Source organism: Copadichromis virginalis, linkage group LG20 (genome assembly GCF_057382275.1).
Source record: "Copadichromis virginalis isolate Kocher_CV1m ecotype Utaka linkage group LG20, C_Virginalis_male_GT1.1, whole genome shotgun sequence".
Classification (NCBI taxonomy): Eukaryota; Metazoa; Chordata; class Actinopteri; order Cichliformes; family Cichlidae; genus Copadichromis; species Copadichromis virginalis.
The window spans coordinates 27,144,761-27,160,104 of record NC_140637.1 but is presented as its reverse complement, the minus strand read 5'-3'; the positions used below and the strand labels follow the sequence as shown (position 1 = coordinate 27,160,104).

The 15,344-nt window shown below is 43.2% G+C and overlaps 1 protein-coding gene across 1 annotated transcript; it reads right to left on the bottom strand.

The window, feature by feature from the left end:
* Positions 1 to 220: 220 nt before the first annotated feature.
* On the bottom strand, positions 221 to 7,362 carry LOC146684980 (vasopressin V2 receptor-like). Its single transcript, XM_085444233.1, has 6 exons — positions 7,093 to 7,362; positions 5,922 to 6,167; positions 5,395 to 5,541; positions 5,097 to 5,319; positions 2,007 to 2,228; positions 221 to 1,604 (listed from the first exon to the last, which is right to left on the bottom strand). Exons 1-6 carry the CDS (start codon positions 7,360 to 7,362, stop codon positions 1,423 to 1,425), a joined length of 1,290 nt encoding a protein of 429 aa, XP_085300359.1. The 3' UTR covers positions 221 to 1,422.
* Between the last annotated feature and the right edge of the window lie 7,982 nt (positions 7,363 to 15,344).

Genomic DNA, 15,344 nt, shown 5'->3' with positions numbered 1-15,344 from the left:
ATGTCTAACATTTTTATATAAAACTTAAATTCTTGCACTCAAATCCTGAAAAGGAGGCATCTCTATATACCTGAAGCTACCACAGCAAGCAAATACTTACAGAAGCTTGACGAGAGAGAAACGTGAAACTCGATGACAAATTCACACTCGCTGGACATTTCATTAGGTACACCTTGCTAGTACAGGGTTAGACTTCCTTGATTCTTCATGGCACATCTGTTGGCTTGAGATCAAGGGGGACATACAAATCCAAGAAACCAGTTTCAGATGATTTGAGTTCTATGATGTGTTATCCTGCTGGATGCAACCATCAGACATAGAAGGGTCGGACAGCACCAATCTGTGTGTATGCTGCGGTGTTTAAACCACGCTCATTTGGTGCCACGTGGCAAAAGGCATGCCAGAATATATCCTCCACACCAGCAGCTCGGCCTGCTGGTGTAAGGTGGGATGGATTCGTGCTCGTTCACTCCAAATTCTGACCCCTACCATGTGAATGTTTTTCTAATTTTCCATTATCCAATTTTGGAGAGCATGTGTAAATTAGAGTCTCAGTTTCCTGTTCTTAGCTGAGAGGAGGGGCACCCAGCGTGCTTATCTGCTGCTGCAGCCCATCTGCTGTAAGGCTTAACATGTTGTGCATTTAAAGATGCTCTTTTGCCTCTTTTACTTTTACATACTTTGGTTATAGCCAGGAGTTATGAGTTATTGTATAGTTTTGCTTTTTTCCACCCAGAGAATCACTGCTCACTGGATATGTTCTCTTTCTTAACAGCTCTGTAAACTCCAGAGATGGTTGTGTGTGTGTGTGTGGAAATCCCAGCAGATCAACAGTTTCTGAAAGACCAGCCTGTCTGGCACCAACAATCACACCTTTTCCAAAATCACTTAAATTACTTGTTGTGATTCTCGGTTTGAACTTCAGCTGGTTGTCTCAACATGGTGCTTTCAGTTGTGCAGACAAAGTTATTTGATTGGCTGATTTAAGAATTTGCACTGGTGTACCTAATGAAATGGAATGAGTGCATAGCTCTAACATTCAGATTTAACAAACACGACCCAGAAATGAGCCTCACAGGTGCTGGAAGATGGATTTTTGTAGTCTTTGGAGAGACTCGTGGTTTCCATGGTGTCATGGAGGGTGTGTGAGTGATGGAGCTCTGCAGTGCCGAAGCCCAATAATGTAGTTATTGTGTTTTTCATGGCTAAGGCAATACACAGTTACATTTTTGTTTTAGAATTTTTTTCCACATATTTCTATTGTAATAAAAATCCTCGCTCCACTCACCCCTGTTCATTTTCAGCGCCCCTTCACATAGGTTCACTCGGGTCTCATTTTAAAAGTTCAACTAATATTTCCTTAAACATCAGCCGACTCAGCTGTGCCACTGAGAGGGAGTTGCCCTTCATCGTGTCCAGTGTTCAGTTGGAGGTGTGCGTGATGGTGGAGTCGTTTGTTTCGGAAGCTCGGCGCCGAGTGTGCGGCCGACAGTGAAGCAGCAGACGAAGCTCCGGGGAGACGCTGCTGGAGAAGGCGGAGTAGATCCAGGGGTTGGTGCAGGAGTTTAGACTGGCCAACAGCATCAGCAGGGTAAACGCTACACCTGTGTACACACATAGGAGGAGGAGGAGGTCCGTAAATGGCACAGGGGACTGCAGATCAGGCCATCAAGTCAAACTCTGCTTCAGGGTGGTATCTTTGGTAGCCCTAAAGGTACTTATTGTAGTCTTGTATATAAAAGTTTATTAGAGAGTTTTAAAGTTAACACAATGACTTCATGTCTAAGGCATCTTTGTGTTGTACAGTTTGGACCCTGCACCAGCTGTCACAGGATGAGAGGCGGAGAAACACCCTGACAGATTACTGCTCCATTTAAATTGGGTTAAAGGTATTTATGTAAAGTTATTTAATTTTTTTTAGGGATGTAGAGAACAAAAAAATCCTTAAAATTACATCAAGTTGGTCTGGCAGGACTGTGTGTGTGTGTGTGTGTGTGTGTGTGTACCGTTCTGAGGTGGGTCAGGGTCCCAGGCGGCCCAGAGCTGGACGCTGAAGAACGGGGCCCAGCAGAGCGAGTACACAAGCACAATGACCAGCGTCATCCTCACCGTTTTTGACATGGCTGCTGTTACCTCTCCACCTCTGACAGGAGGCAGTTTGGTGGGGTGTGGTGAGCAGGCAGCAGAGGGCGTTGTTGGATCTGGTGGGACGCCGGCTTGCAGCTGAGCTGACGAGGAGGACAAAAACATTCCTGTGACGCTCACTCTCCCTGAATTTCCTCATTTCATGAGTTAAGACCATAAATATGGTTACATTTTTATTTATTAATTTTTTATATATAACTTTTTGATTGTAGTAAAAGCACATATTAGCTAATTTCAGGCATGAGATGAGGAGCATACTCCAGATCTTAGTCACCTTCTACCACCACATTGCTTTAGGAGTAAGACTGCAATAAGTCAAGTGCCTGAAGCATGATCAGAAATGGGTGAAGAGTTTTTATGGAAAGTTTAGTTTACCTGAGCAGCACCAACATGTCAACCATGCCCTTTCTCAACTGCAGGACTGCTTCTCAACAACTGTATGGGATTTATTCTCCAGCCACAACCTCCAGGAGTACACGGACACTGTACTCTCGTACATCAGGAACTGTGTTGACAATGTCACCGTCAACAAAAGGGTCAGGGTGTTTCCAAATCAAAAACCCTGGATGAATAGCGAAGTGCAATCCCTCCTAAAAAGCCGCAACACTGCCTTCAAGTCAGGGGACAGGGCTGCGTATAGGGCGGCCAGGGCAGACCTGAGTAGAGGCATCAGGAAAGCTAAGGCTGCCTATAGGAGGAGGATTGAAGATCACTTTGCTGACAACGACCCCAGAAAAATGTGGCAGGGGATCAATCACATTACCAACTACAGAAGCAATAACCAGGCAACATCTAGGACTGATGCCTCACTGGCTGAGGATCTAAACCGTTTCTTCGCCCGATTTGAGACGACCAGGCCCTCAGCTGCCACACCACTTCCACCCGCCCCCAGCACTGGCACACTAACACTTAGGGAGCACCAAGTGAGGTGTGTTCTAAGGTCAGTGAATCCCAGGAAGGCGGCAGGTCCTGATGGAATACATGGAAAGGTTCTCAGAGCATGTGCTGACGAACTGACCGGAGTCTTCACTAAAATCTTCAACCTTTCCTTGTCATCAAACACCGTCCTGCCCTGCCTCAAAACCTCCACCATCATCCCCATCGCCAAGAAGACAGCTGTGGCCAGCCCAAATGACTACAGGCCTGTTGCACTTACGCCTGTAGTGATGAAGTGCTTTGAGAGACTGGTCTGTCAGCACATCAGGGCCGGTCTGCCTCCCACTCTGGACCCCCACCAATTTGCCTACAGGACAAATCGTTCCACCGAGGACGCCATCACCATAGCGCTCCACACTGCGCTGAGTCACCTGGAGCACCGAGGAAGCTATGTGAGAATGCTCTTTCTGGACTTCAGCTCAGCATTCAATCATATCATCCCGGAGATCCTGGTCCAGAAACTGTCTCACCTGGGACTCTCCACCCCCATCTGCCTCTGGATCAAGGACTTCCTGACAAATAGACCACAGTCTGTCAGACTCGGCCCCCACCTGTCCAGCACCATCACACTCCGCACCGGGTCTCCACAAGGATGTGTTTTGAGTCCCCTCCTGTTTACGCTCTACACATCCGACTGCTCCCCTACCCATCTCTCAAACACCATCATAAAGTTCGCAGATGACACCACAGTGGTTGGACTCATCTCAAGGGGGGATGAGTCGGACTACAGAGATGAGGTCAACAGACTGACTGAGTGGTGTTCAGTTAACAACCTCCAACTGAACACCACGAAAACTAAAGAACTTATCTTGGACTTCAGGAAGGGCAGAGCAGACCCGGCCCCACTTTACATTCACGGGAACTGTGTGGAGAGGGTACGCTCCATGAGGTTTCTGGGCGTGCAGATATCTGATGACCTCTCCTGGACTGCAAATACTACAGCGGTGGTTAAAAAGGCCCAGCAGCATCTCCACTTTCTGAGAGTGCTCAGGAGGAACAACCTGGAGGAGAGGCTGCTGGTGACATTTTACAGAGCCACCATAGAGAGCATCCTAACGTACGGCATAACAACATGGTATGCAGGGTGCTCAGCTGCAGACAGGAAAGTACTGCAGAGGGTCATCAACACAGCCCAGAAGATCACTGGCTGCTCTCTGCCCAGCCTGGAGGTCACTGCAAACTCTCGGTACCTCAGCAGAGCTGGCAATATCATCAAGGACTACTCTCACCCCAGCAACCAACTGTTTGAACTATTACCGTCAGGCCGACGGTACAGGTCACATAAAACCAGGACAAACAGATTCAGGGATGGCTTCTTTCCCAGAGCTATCACCGTAGTAAATAAGCACAAAAACAATTGAACCTATTCCATACCATCACTGTCATTATATTAATGCTGCTATTCATACTGTCATTATATTAATGCTGCTATCCTGTATATATTGTACATACTATTGTTTGAGTACTTACGATTGTTTTTTTTGTACTTTTTATATTTTACATTTATATTTATTATTGAAACTTGCACCAAGGGAGTGGCACTCCAATTTCGTTGTACTCTGTACAATGACAATAAAGGCTATTCTATTCTATTCTATTCTATTCATAACTGCTGACTGAGAAACTGAAGAACAGTGCACATTCTTAGGTGGTGACGTGCCAGTCATGTGGTAAAACACTCCATAATTCATATACATAATTAACTGTCTGCAGACCAGTGAGGACCATAATTTACCAAATGAACATCATGTTGATTTCAACAGGACTGCAGAGCTGTGACTGAGCGCCTAAACTAATCAGGAAACATGAGTTAGCATGAGGGTTGTTTCTCCATAAGCTTCTTTACAGACTGTTGTCCTTTACCAACTACAGCAGTCGACCCCTGCTGGCCATTATAAACTATTGCAGGTTTAAGGCTTATAGATACGTCCATCTCAAGGCTCAGTGTAGGATAAATAAGCATTATTATCATTAGTGAATCATGCAAAGCTACTGTAGAGTCCAAGAATGATCACCCATCGGGAGGTGCTGATAGGTGGACACAGGGTCCAAACTGCAGTCATTTCCAGGGTTGTTGTACACGAGGGGGGAAACATAGAAGGGGACATTAGACTTTCCTTCTCCTCCTCCTCTTTTTCCTCTCTGGGTTTCTTTTCTTAATTGAGGGAGAGCAGCGGGGGACAGGCGGCAGTCTGATTTCAGGTACAGATTGTTATGAATCTCCTTGAAGATTCGCACCTAAAGGAAGAAAGACGAGAGAGGGTAAATTTTTGTTTCCAGAAGCATCTTGTCTTCTGGTTCTCTCTGTTCTACCTGGCAGATGGTGATGATCAGAACGGGGAGGATGAAGATGGCTAGCGTCATCCACGTCACGTAGGCTTTGAGGCCCCAGGACTCGGCAAAATTGCCCCAACATTCATACACACCTGGAGCCAACTCAGAACGGGAAAAGATAAAGACCTGCAAACCAGCAAAGAGATGAGTGGAGATGATGGAAACAGCAAACAGTCTGATTTTGTGTTTGTGCTCTCTTCTATAAGATTTTAATTGGCACGGTGCTTATTTACGACTTCGTGTTTTAACGTGATAAAAGTGTTGGTTGGAAATGTGACAAAATGGGACACTACCTCTGTTTATCTTCAAAGTTAAAGGCAAACATATGTGAATTTGATGATAGGCCTTTAAAGTAACAGCTTAAGACCAGAATGATGCCCCTGTCCTTTCTTTGACTATCACCTTGTTTTCTTCTCTTTTTAATGTTAATTTTAAGAGCCTAACGGTAATCAGAACCTAAGTTATGCATCTCAGGAGCAGATCTGTGGCCAGCCTCTTTGGCATACCTGTGGCAGGCTGAGCAGCAGCGACAGTACCCAGGCCAGCACGATGAAGCTGTTCCAGCGCTTCGTGGCCCCGCTGCGATGTGCCTGCAGGGGGCAGCAGATAGCATAGTGGCGATCCACTGTCATGGCCACGATGATGTAGGAGGAGGCAAACATTCCAAGAACCTGAAGGTACTTCACCAGGCGACATAAGAAGTCAGGACCAGGAAAGCGTCCCTTAGCGTCCCACACGAGCTGGGGCAACACCTCAGAGAGGAAGAGGAGAGGGAGGAAGGATATATGCTTTTGAAGTAACATGTCGCAATATATTTTCTCTGTGGAGAGTTGTGGTATATGATGCACAAATTTTATGCACACACACATGCACACAAACACACACAGACATTTGTGCATATTAAAAATCTCGAGGTACAGATTAGTGTGCTCATTCATAAATCCCAGAGCACATTTACATATTCCAGTTCAAATTTACAGATTAATGCAAAAACTGAAAGACTTCTGTGCACTTTTCTGAATTTGCATGTACATTTAAAATCTCAAATTTGTGTACAAAATACAAAAAAAAAAAAAAAAAAATCAATGAAAAATTACAAGTATTTGTGCACATAATAATGATAATGGATTGGATTTATATAGCGCTTTTCAAGGCACCCAAAGCGCTTTACACTATTCATTCACTCTCGCATTCACACACTGGTGGAGGCAAGCTACGGTTGTAGCCACAGCTGCCCTGGGGTAGACTGACAGAGGCGGGGCTGCCATATCGCGCCATCGGCCCCTCTGGCCAACACCAGTAGGCGGTAGGGTAAAGTGTCTTGCCCAAGGACACAACCACCAGGACAGAGAGTCCGGGGATCAAACCGGCGACCTTCCAGTTACAGATACGCTTCCCAACCCCCTGAGCCACGGTCGCCCCACATAATAGATTCATGTGCACTTTTACCCCAGTTTAGTTCACATTTACATGTAGGTGTGCATATTTGGAAACCTGTGAAGACATTTGCTGACTTCAGTGTGTTTGTCTTTTTCCAGATTTATGTATTTGTTTACAAACTGTAAAAAAAAGATCACATTTCCAGATTATTGTATCTGCACATATTTTCAGATAATACTACAATTACACACCTGTATAACACACATATAACCCACAACGTGAATGAGTGTTTGCTACCTGGAACAGCGCCACCACCAGGTCAGCCACACAAAGGTTCAGCATGAACTGGTGCAGGGGGTTGTGGTGTCGCCTTCGTCTTAGCAACACCACCAGGACCAGCCCGTTGCCAAGTAACGCCATCACTAAGATGACCGCCAGCACCACCACCTCGGCCACGGCCAGCAGGGCGTCTCGTTCCCGCTCTGTAGCATTAGCACCGGTGGGGGTCTCAGAGACCGCCGGCCGGTCAATGGACGTATACGTGTCTGTTATCACAGAAACGGACATGCTGGCTGGGACAGGAGAGGAACACCACAGAAAGACAAGACGATGACATCGTTATGAAGGAAAACTGTGAAACAAACGTTAATCTTTCCTGGTCCATCTTTTGTATACAGGTGATTATTATTACGTTTTAGAAAGTTTAATACAAGCACCTCAAAAGTGGGTTGAAGTACAGCACTCAAGTTAATTTAAAATCTATTTATTTATTCAATTTTTTCTTAATTTGATGTATTTTCAGTCACTATAAAAAGTTTATTGTTAAATTCTTAGAATCAGGTGCAGTTTTGGGGAAATCCCTAACTGCCCGTAAGTTTGTAATGATGTTCACTGGAGACTGGCCAAACAACAGGACTTCATTACTGCCTTCACATTTGGTCTGATGAGCCCTGTGGGCTCTATGATTGTGTCTGCGTGCGTGCACTGAACTGTAAAAACTGCCGAGTGTCTTTGTTTGTGATTCTTGAAGCCCTCCACCCCTTTATTTGTTTGTTTAGGGAAGAAGTGTTGATCTCTTTTTAGTTCACGGGACACAAAAAGACCAATTTGATCCCAAATGGGCCAGACAAATGGCACTGTTGTATAAGATCCTATAAAAACATTTGAAAATGTTCCCTTTCTTTTTCTGTCAGATGCACTGTTTGTTTCTTTTTTCTTTTTTCTTCTTTTCCATTCTTTCAGTTATTGTACTCATTACACCCATTTTCCCCAAATTCTTTGAGTATTTATTTGAAATAATCACTAATCTAAATAACGTCCAAAACAGTTTTTTTTTTTAATCATTTATGAAGTTTATGCATTTATTCAATAAAGAGCTAATCTGTTTGATTTTCCTTGGCGTTCAGGCTGCTACTCTATTCTTTACATCACTTCCTCTTTCCCATCAAACTCAGTATCAACATCATTACTGTAGGCCAATCATTCTCTTTTCCTCCTTTTACCCAATCAGCCTCTCTTCTTTGCGGTTTAAAGCTCCGGGCTCTTCTGTTATTTGCCTTTCTGACTTGCTTCCTCCTTATCCAATCCTCCTTTGCCATCTTCATCACCACCAGCACATATCATGTAGATCAGGGCTGCCCAATCCCGGTCCTCGAGAGCTACCGTCCTGCAGCTTTTAGATGCATCCCTACTCCAACACAGCTGAATCAAATGGTTTGATTACCTCTTCAGCATGCCATCGTGTTTGGCAAAGGCCTGATAACAAGCCATTCATTTGATTCAGCTGTGTTGGAGTAGGGATGCATCTAAAAGCTGCAGGATAGTAGCTCTCGAGGACCGGGATTGGGCAGCCCTGATGTAGATTCTGAGCACCGGGGCAGTCTAATTTATTCTGTATGTGAATAAATCCCCTCTCCTGAACTATTGCTAAACCCTACATGGAAGTGGCTGGTAAAGGTAGACCTAAGCAGCTTCCCAGCAAACCCAAAGCAAAGTTGGACCTACAAAATCCAAGTGTGCAAAGAGCTGTTCAAGTGTCCTAAGAACCTCTGGCCAAGTCTGATTTTACAGGCCCATTTCTGCATAGTTTTCATTGTTTTAAGTGCTTCTGTAGTCAGGTGAGTGTGACAGACATCAGTAGATGCATGCAGCATTTGCAGACATAAAAACACTTCTTAGTCTCAGACAACAAATTTCTTTGGGCAGTAGAAAAAGAAAGCTTCGTCTTGGTTGAGGTTATAGCATGGTCTACCCACTGACTCGCTGGAAGTGGGTAGATCATCATGGATAATGATGACCTCACACCTGGGTCATGAGTCATGTCATCCATATGCCTCCAGTGTTCTGTTTTATCTTGAACTGTTAATCCATTTTTGAAAGTCTATAGGTCCTAATTCAGTTCCCGGTGCAACTCCACACATGGCATTCAAAATCAGACAGATGTCCTGCTTGGTCATGAAATCAGATCCAAGTCCAAGTTTGAGGAGGCACCAAACTGCCCGTGAAGTGCACACTGATGCTGGAACATCCAAGGACGTTCGCACCGTACACCAGGGGCTCAAACTCCAGTCCTCGAGGGCCAGTGTCCTGCAACTTTTCCATGTGTCATCTGAATAAAATTAGTAGGTCATTAGCAAGAGTATAGAACTTGACTGCATGCTGAAGTGGCAACCCCTAACCCTACTCAAGTAAATTTAAGTAAATGTGTTTGGAAAGATATACTTCTCAAAGTATTTTTATTGCATCATGTTCATTCACACATGAGCTGCTGTAACATGAATCAAATGGCTGAATGTTCACCTCAGCATGCAGTCAGGTTCTATAGTCTTGCTAATGGCCTACTAATTGTATTCAGGTATGTTGCAACAGGGACACATGGAAAAGTTGCAGGACACTGGCCCTCGAGGACCGGAGTTTGAAACCCCTGGTCTACACAGAGCTCGTCAACTGATGCGTTTGCTTGTGTTGGCAAAACTGAATTAGGTCAGGATTTGGATTAAACGCAGCAAACTGCTCGCATACTTTGATGATCTGAGCTCCTAATGAGGTTGTTCTAAGTTCATCCACGTTTGGAGTCAAACACTTTGGTATGCGGATAACAATGCAACATGCTTCTGATTGCTTACTAAAAAGCAGCTCGTCGCAGGAGGATGTCACACGTTTTAAATGCCTTTAATCAAGCTGTCATCAAATATAAATCCAGTCAAACCTTCATTGTCATTTGCATGCTAGAGCTTATAACTGCGTTTGTCGATGGCACCGTGAACTGTTCACAATGATTCCTGGAAGAGTCCATGCAGTGATAACGTCTGTTTTTAATGCAGTGCTGTCGGAAGACCCGTCCATCACAGGCATACCTGCCAACCTCGTCCTTTGTGCACAGAGATTTCTCGAGATTCTCCGATTTTTTTGATGATATCACATACTGTAGATGATGAGTATTCAGAGTTTTCACAATATTACATTGATGAACATTATTCAGAAATAGATCCACTCTGTCTCTCCAAGATGCTATTTTCACATCAAACAGTCAATGTTAGTTGTTGCCATTTTACCTAATTACTTGAAAAGTGATTCTCCAGTTGTTAAAAGTACCACTTTTCCAGCCTTTTAAACACCTGCCTCAACATTTTTGAGATGTGTTAATGTCACCAAATTTAAAAAGGATTTTTTTTAAAATGCTGTCAGATTTCTCAGATTAAACATTTGATATGTTTTCTGTGCTCTATTGTGAATAAAATGCGGGTTTGTGACATTTGCACATCATTGCAGTCCGTTTTGTTTACATTTTAAACATCATCTTTTTTAAATTCAGTTTGTACAAAAACAGCTAAAGGGATTTGCCAGTGAATCATCTGAACTGGCAGCTGCTTTAAAAATCATTTGAGGTGATCATGGCCGAGTTTCTGATTTAATCCCAAATTTTTACAATAAAAGAATCAGCAGATAAATTATTGATTTAAAAAAAAAACAATCATTAGCAGACAGAAAATGATTTAAATGAACTCCAACAGTAAAACCTTGCATGGATACAGTAATATTAATAATTTATTATAGGATATATACTTTAACAGATTTTTAACTTCATCCTCCAGTAGTTATATAATAAAAAACTGCAGCAGTTAAAACTCATTCACAAAATGCTAATTAAATGTCAAAACTAAAGAAAAGTCATCAGATCTCTTTTGTGTTTCCTCTTTTTCTATGTTTTTGTTGAAATTATTGCCAAGTCTGACAGAAAGAAACACTTTAGGATGTAAATGTTAGAGTCTGCAGGTGAGAAAGTATTTTTCATTCAGCCAGAGGTGTCTGCGCAGGAGCTAAATACAGGAGTCACTCCAGTATCTGTTTAAATAAACTGAACAGCCGAGACTGATGACGAAGGCTAGACGCCTGCTTTATATTGAAGGTTTTTTGCCTATTGCTTTGCAAAAATGGCAAAGCTAAAGCTAAAATCATCAGTTTTCTTTAGTCTTTTCTGTTTTCTTTTTAAGCTTCAGTTTGAACATCATGAATTTCAGTCGGAAGAGGAGAAAATATTTTCCAGTCAGCCGGAGGTGTCAGGTTGGAAGCACTAGAGATGAACAGAGAATTCCCTCCAGCCCACGGAGCTGAGTTTGTTGACACCTTTCAGCTCCTTTAATCCTATTAGAAAGCTGGACACCTGCTGCTTTACACATAATTTGCTTTGCAGAAGCCGTAAAGCTAAAAATCAATTCAGTTTACTCGTTTTTTGCAATCCTCTACCGCTTTTGATTTAAAAAAAAAACAACCCTAAAGAGCATGAAACAGGAGGTTTAAAGTGCGTGACTAAAATTAACATCTATCTGTACAGATTTTAATTTCCCATTTTCATGAAAAACAGGAAAATCATAGGGAAATACGAGGAGACGGAGCCGACTCACCTCCTCCTCAGCGTCCCGTGAAGCATCTGTAGGAGCCAGGACAACCTGATCTGCTGTTGCACACACTAGCTGCATCCATGCTGTGTCTGCTGCATGTGTCTGTGTGCGTTTGTGTGCTTATTACACTGATGGTGACCTCTGCCAACTCGCTCTGCTGTTTCTCCTCTCTCTCCTCTTTAGCACATCCCTCTCTCTCTCTCTCTCGCCTTTCTGGATTTTATGAACGTGGAAGAAGAAGAGGAGGAGTGAGAGAGAGGGTGATGAAAGGACGCAGTGCCCGGGCAGTGTTTGCGAATTAATGTGATTTCCTGTTGATTATTGATATTAAACATGTGGCTGTTGGCCCTGCTTTTGATCCACCCTTCAGAGCAGATCATGGGGAACATACACCAGCAGATGAAATGAGATTTTCTCTATTAGGCTTCCAGAAATGATCAAAGACCCTTCATACGCGCAAACTAATATGCGTACGTGTGAGTTTGCATCAGCGGGTGGTCGAGAGGGGTGTGAGCAGGCGGGCAGAGAGAGTGTCAGATGTTGTGACAGATGGGAGCTCAGGTTTTTGGAGAGAAATGAGAAGGCAGCAGCAACAGAAGGAGACTTGTCTTTCTCAGCAACCTTTTTCCCTCTCACCCCTGCTCCACTGTTTTCCCTTCTTCTGCATCTCGCTGTCCTGCATTCCAGTTTCCTCTCCCGCTCTCATTCCTTCTCCCTCTGACGGGGCGGTAATCTGCTTGCTTCCCCTCGATTGCTCCCTCATTTGGAGAGGCCTCTAATTATCGAGGGGCCCGCAGAGCAACCTTAAACATACACACAGAAACAGTCGAGCGCGAGGCTCATTGCTGCTCCGCCATTTGTGTATAAACAACTTTCTTATGTCTGTTAAGTATTAAGCATGAACACCAGGCTTCAATTAGTTTTAGTTTACGTGTGAATTGTTGGTTTTTTTAGCTGCACGGCAGTCAAAAAAAAGACTTTTGTTTTGGTCAGCAAATCCCTTCATTACCCGCTGTGCTCTGTTCCTACTGAAGAAACTTGTCCTTTTAAGGCAGGTCATGCATACTGATGTCTCGCAGCTTGTGTCAGTGTACTGGCTTCCTGCGCCTTTTAGAAAAGACTGTAAAGTCCTTTTACTTGTTTGTAAAGTCTAACCTTTCATAGATCTGCAACTTCCAGCTACGGGTGAGAGATATTTTGCTTCCTGTCTTTTATTTCCAGTTAACTGGAAACCATTATTGAGGCCTGGTTCTAGAAAAAAAAAAGCCACACAGGTAGTTGAATGTTGATTTTATCCAAAAATGGCTACTGATCCATTTTAATTGTCCTGAAAACTCCCTGAAAGCCTTCCGTCGATCCAAAATGCTGCCGTGAGAGTACTGACAGGGACTAGAAAGAGAGAACATATTTCTCACTATTGGCTTCTCTTCAGTCCAGAATCAAATTCAAAACCCTGCTCCTCACATACAAGGTCTTGAATAATCAGGCCCCATCTTATCTTCATTACCTTATAGTACCATATTATCCCATTAGAGCACTTCGCTCTCAGACCGCAGGCTTACTTTTTGTTCCTAGAGGATTTAAAAGTAGAATGGGAGGCAGAGCCTTCAGCCTTTTGGCCCCTTTTATGTGGAACCAGCTTCTAGTTTGAACTTAAAAGATGTCTCTACTTTTAAGGTTAGGCTTAAAACTTTCCTTTTTGCTAAAGCATATAGTTGGAGCTGGATCAGGAGGTCCTTAATCCTCCCTTAGTTATGCTGCAATACGTTATGCTGGGGGATTCCCATGATGCTCATGATGTATGACTCACTATGTGTTCATACACCTCTCTGCATGTAATTATTAGTTCTTATTAATCTCTGGCTCTCTTCCACAGCATGTCCTTTTCTTCTCTTCCTCCCCTCACCCCATCCAGTCGCAAGATAGGTGCCCCTCTCTGATCCTGGATCTGCCGGAGGTTTCTTCCTGTTAAAAGGGACTTTTCCTTCCTACTCTTGCCAAGTGCTGATTGTTGAGGTTTTCTCTCTATTAATGTGGAGTGTTTACCTTAAAATATAAAGTGCTTCGAGAAGACTGTTGGTGTGATTTGGTGCTATATAAATAAAGTTGAACCAAATTAAATTGAATCTGGATTTACGTCAGGGTGAGACTCTCTGCCTGTTTACTCTCCATAACTAGTCATCAGAAGTGTAGTTAAACTGCAACAGATACTTTCATGTAGCTGGTTGTGATGATTGATGGAGAAACTGTCTCAAGGCCGAAAGGATTCACAGTAACTTAATAAATTACCGCACACACCCAGCATATGTCAATCTGTAGGACACATGTGTGAGCCTATGTAACTCCACCCTTTTAAAACGGTGGGCCTTTTACCTTCTAACCATCAGACTGTGAACAAACAGAAACCTCTAAGTTAAAAACACTCTGGTTAAGCCTTCAATTAACTGATTGTCACTGATTATAAAGGGATATTTCACAATCACTTGAATGTTTATTGTGTTACATTTGATGCTGTATTTTTACCTTTAAATGGAGGGCAATGGAAATACCACCATGGTGGGTGTGTAATTCTGTGAATAGGATTGATCTTTAATTGTATTTATAAGAAGCAAAACGATAATTAAATTGATGGGGTTTGTTAGTGTTATCGGCGCATCAGCAGCTGGAGGAGTATTGAAACGTCTGGTGTTGTGTAGTGCAAAACACAAAATAATGAGGCTGAAGGGACCCAAACAAACACTGTGATGCTGGGTGGACGGGGAGAGAACGACGCAGCCAGCTCTTAAATGCTCTGCGGAGACTGAACAGGTGCGCCCATTAGCGCTAATTAACCCCGCCCACTCTGAAAACTGCACAACAACACAGACGAGACAGAAGGAAATGTGACCAGAGGGCTGCCACATTACATAATTACTGTTATTAACACCATGTTACAACACCTGTAGCCTTGGCCCCTCCCATTTAAAACAAGCCAAAATAAATTCATGCAGGTAAAAAATGGATGGATGCTCCACAGGTTTTTAGTTAACCGTATCTCTGATGCCTTAAACCTCCATTCTTTCTACTGGCCAGCGGGGGGCGACTTCTGGTTGCAAAAATACTTCCATTAGAAGTCTAAGGAAAGACTGCCCTTGACCAACTTGATCTGTGATCTGAGTTACTTTATTTATATTTAGTTATTTGAAGCAGGGCTGCGATACATTTTCCATATATTTATTATCACAGTGGTTCATATAAAAATGACCAGAGTTTCAAATACTGAGGTGTAAGTGCAAGTAATCCCTGTAAGCCCAAAGCTCAGGCTCTAAACACTGATTAAAGAGACAGTGAAGGAACTGAAGGGCTCCAGCTTATTTTACGTGATTACTTTTTCTATCTTTGAATTGTGCAAAGCTGCTCTGTAGGTGTCCAAGAATGCAAATATGGGGGGTGCAAATAGGCACAGTAATTTATCCATTCAGCTATCCATCCACCCATGCATCAAAATGTTGTGGTTGCACAATATGATGTGAAATGCAAAGCTGGAACAGCTATATTTCAGTAGGTGACAACAGTTTGGTTAATGTTTTGATTTTTAGTGCACGGTTTATAACAGTTTTCCATAATAATAAGAAATCGATCCAGAATAAGATACATAGAAAGCATTAG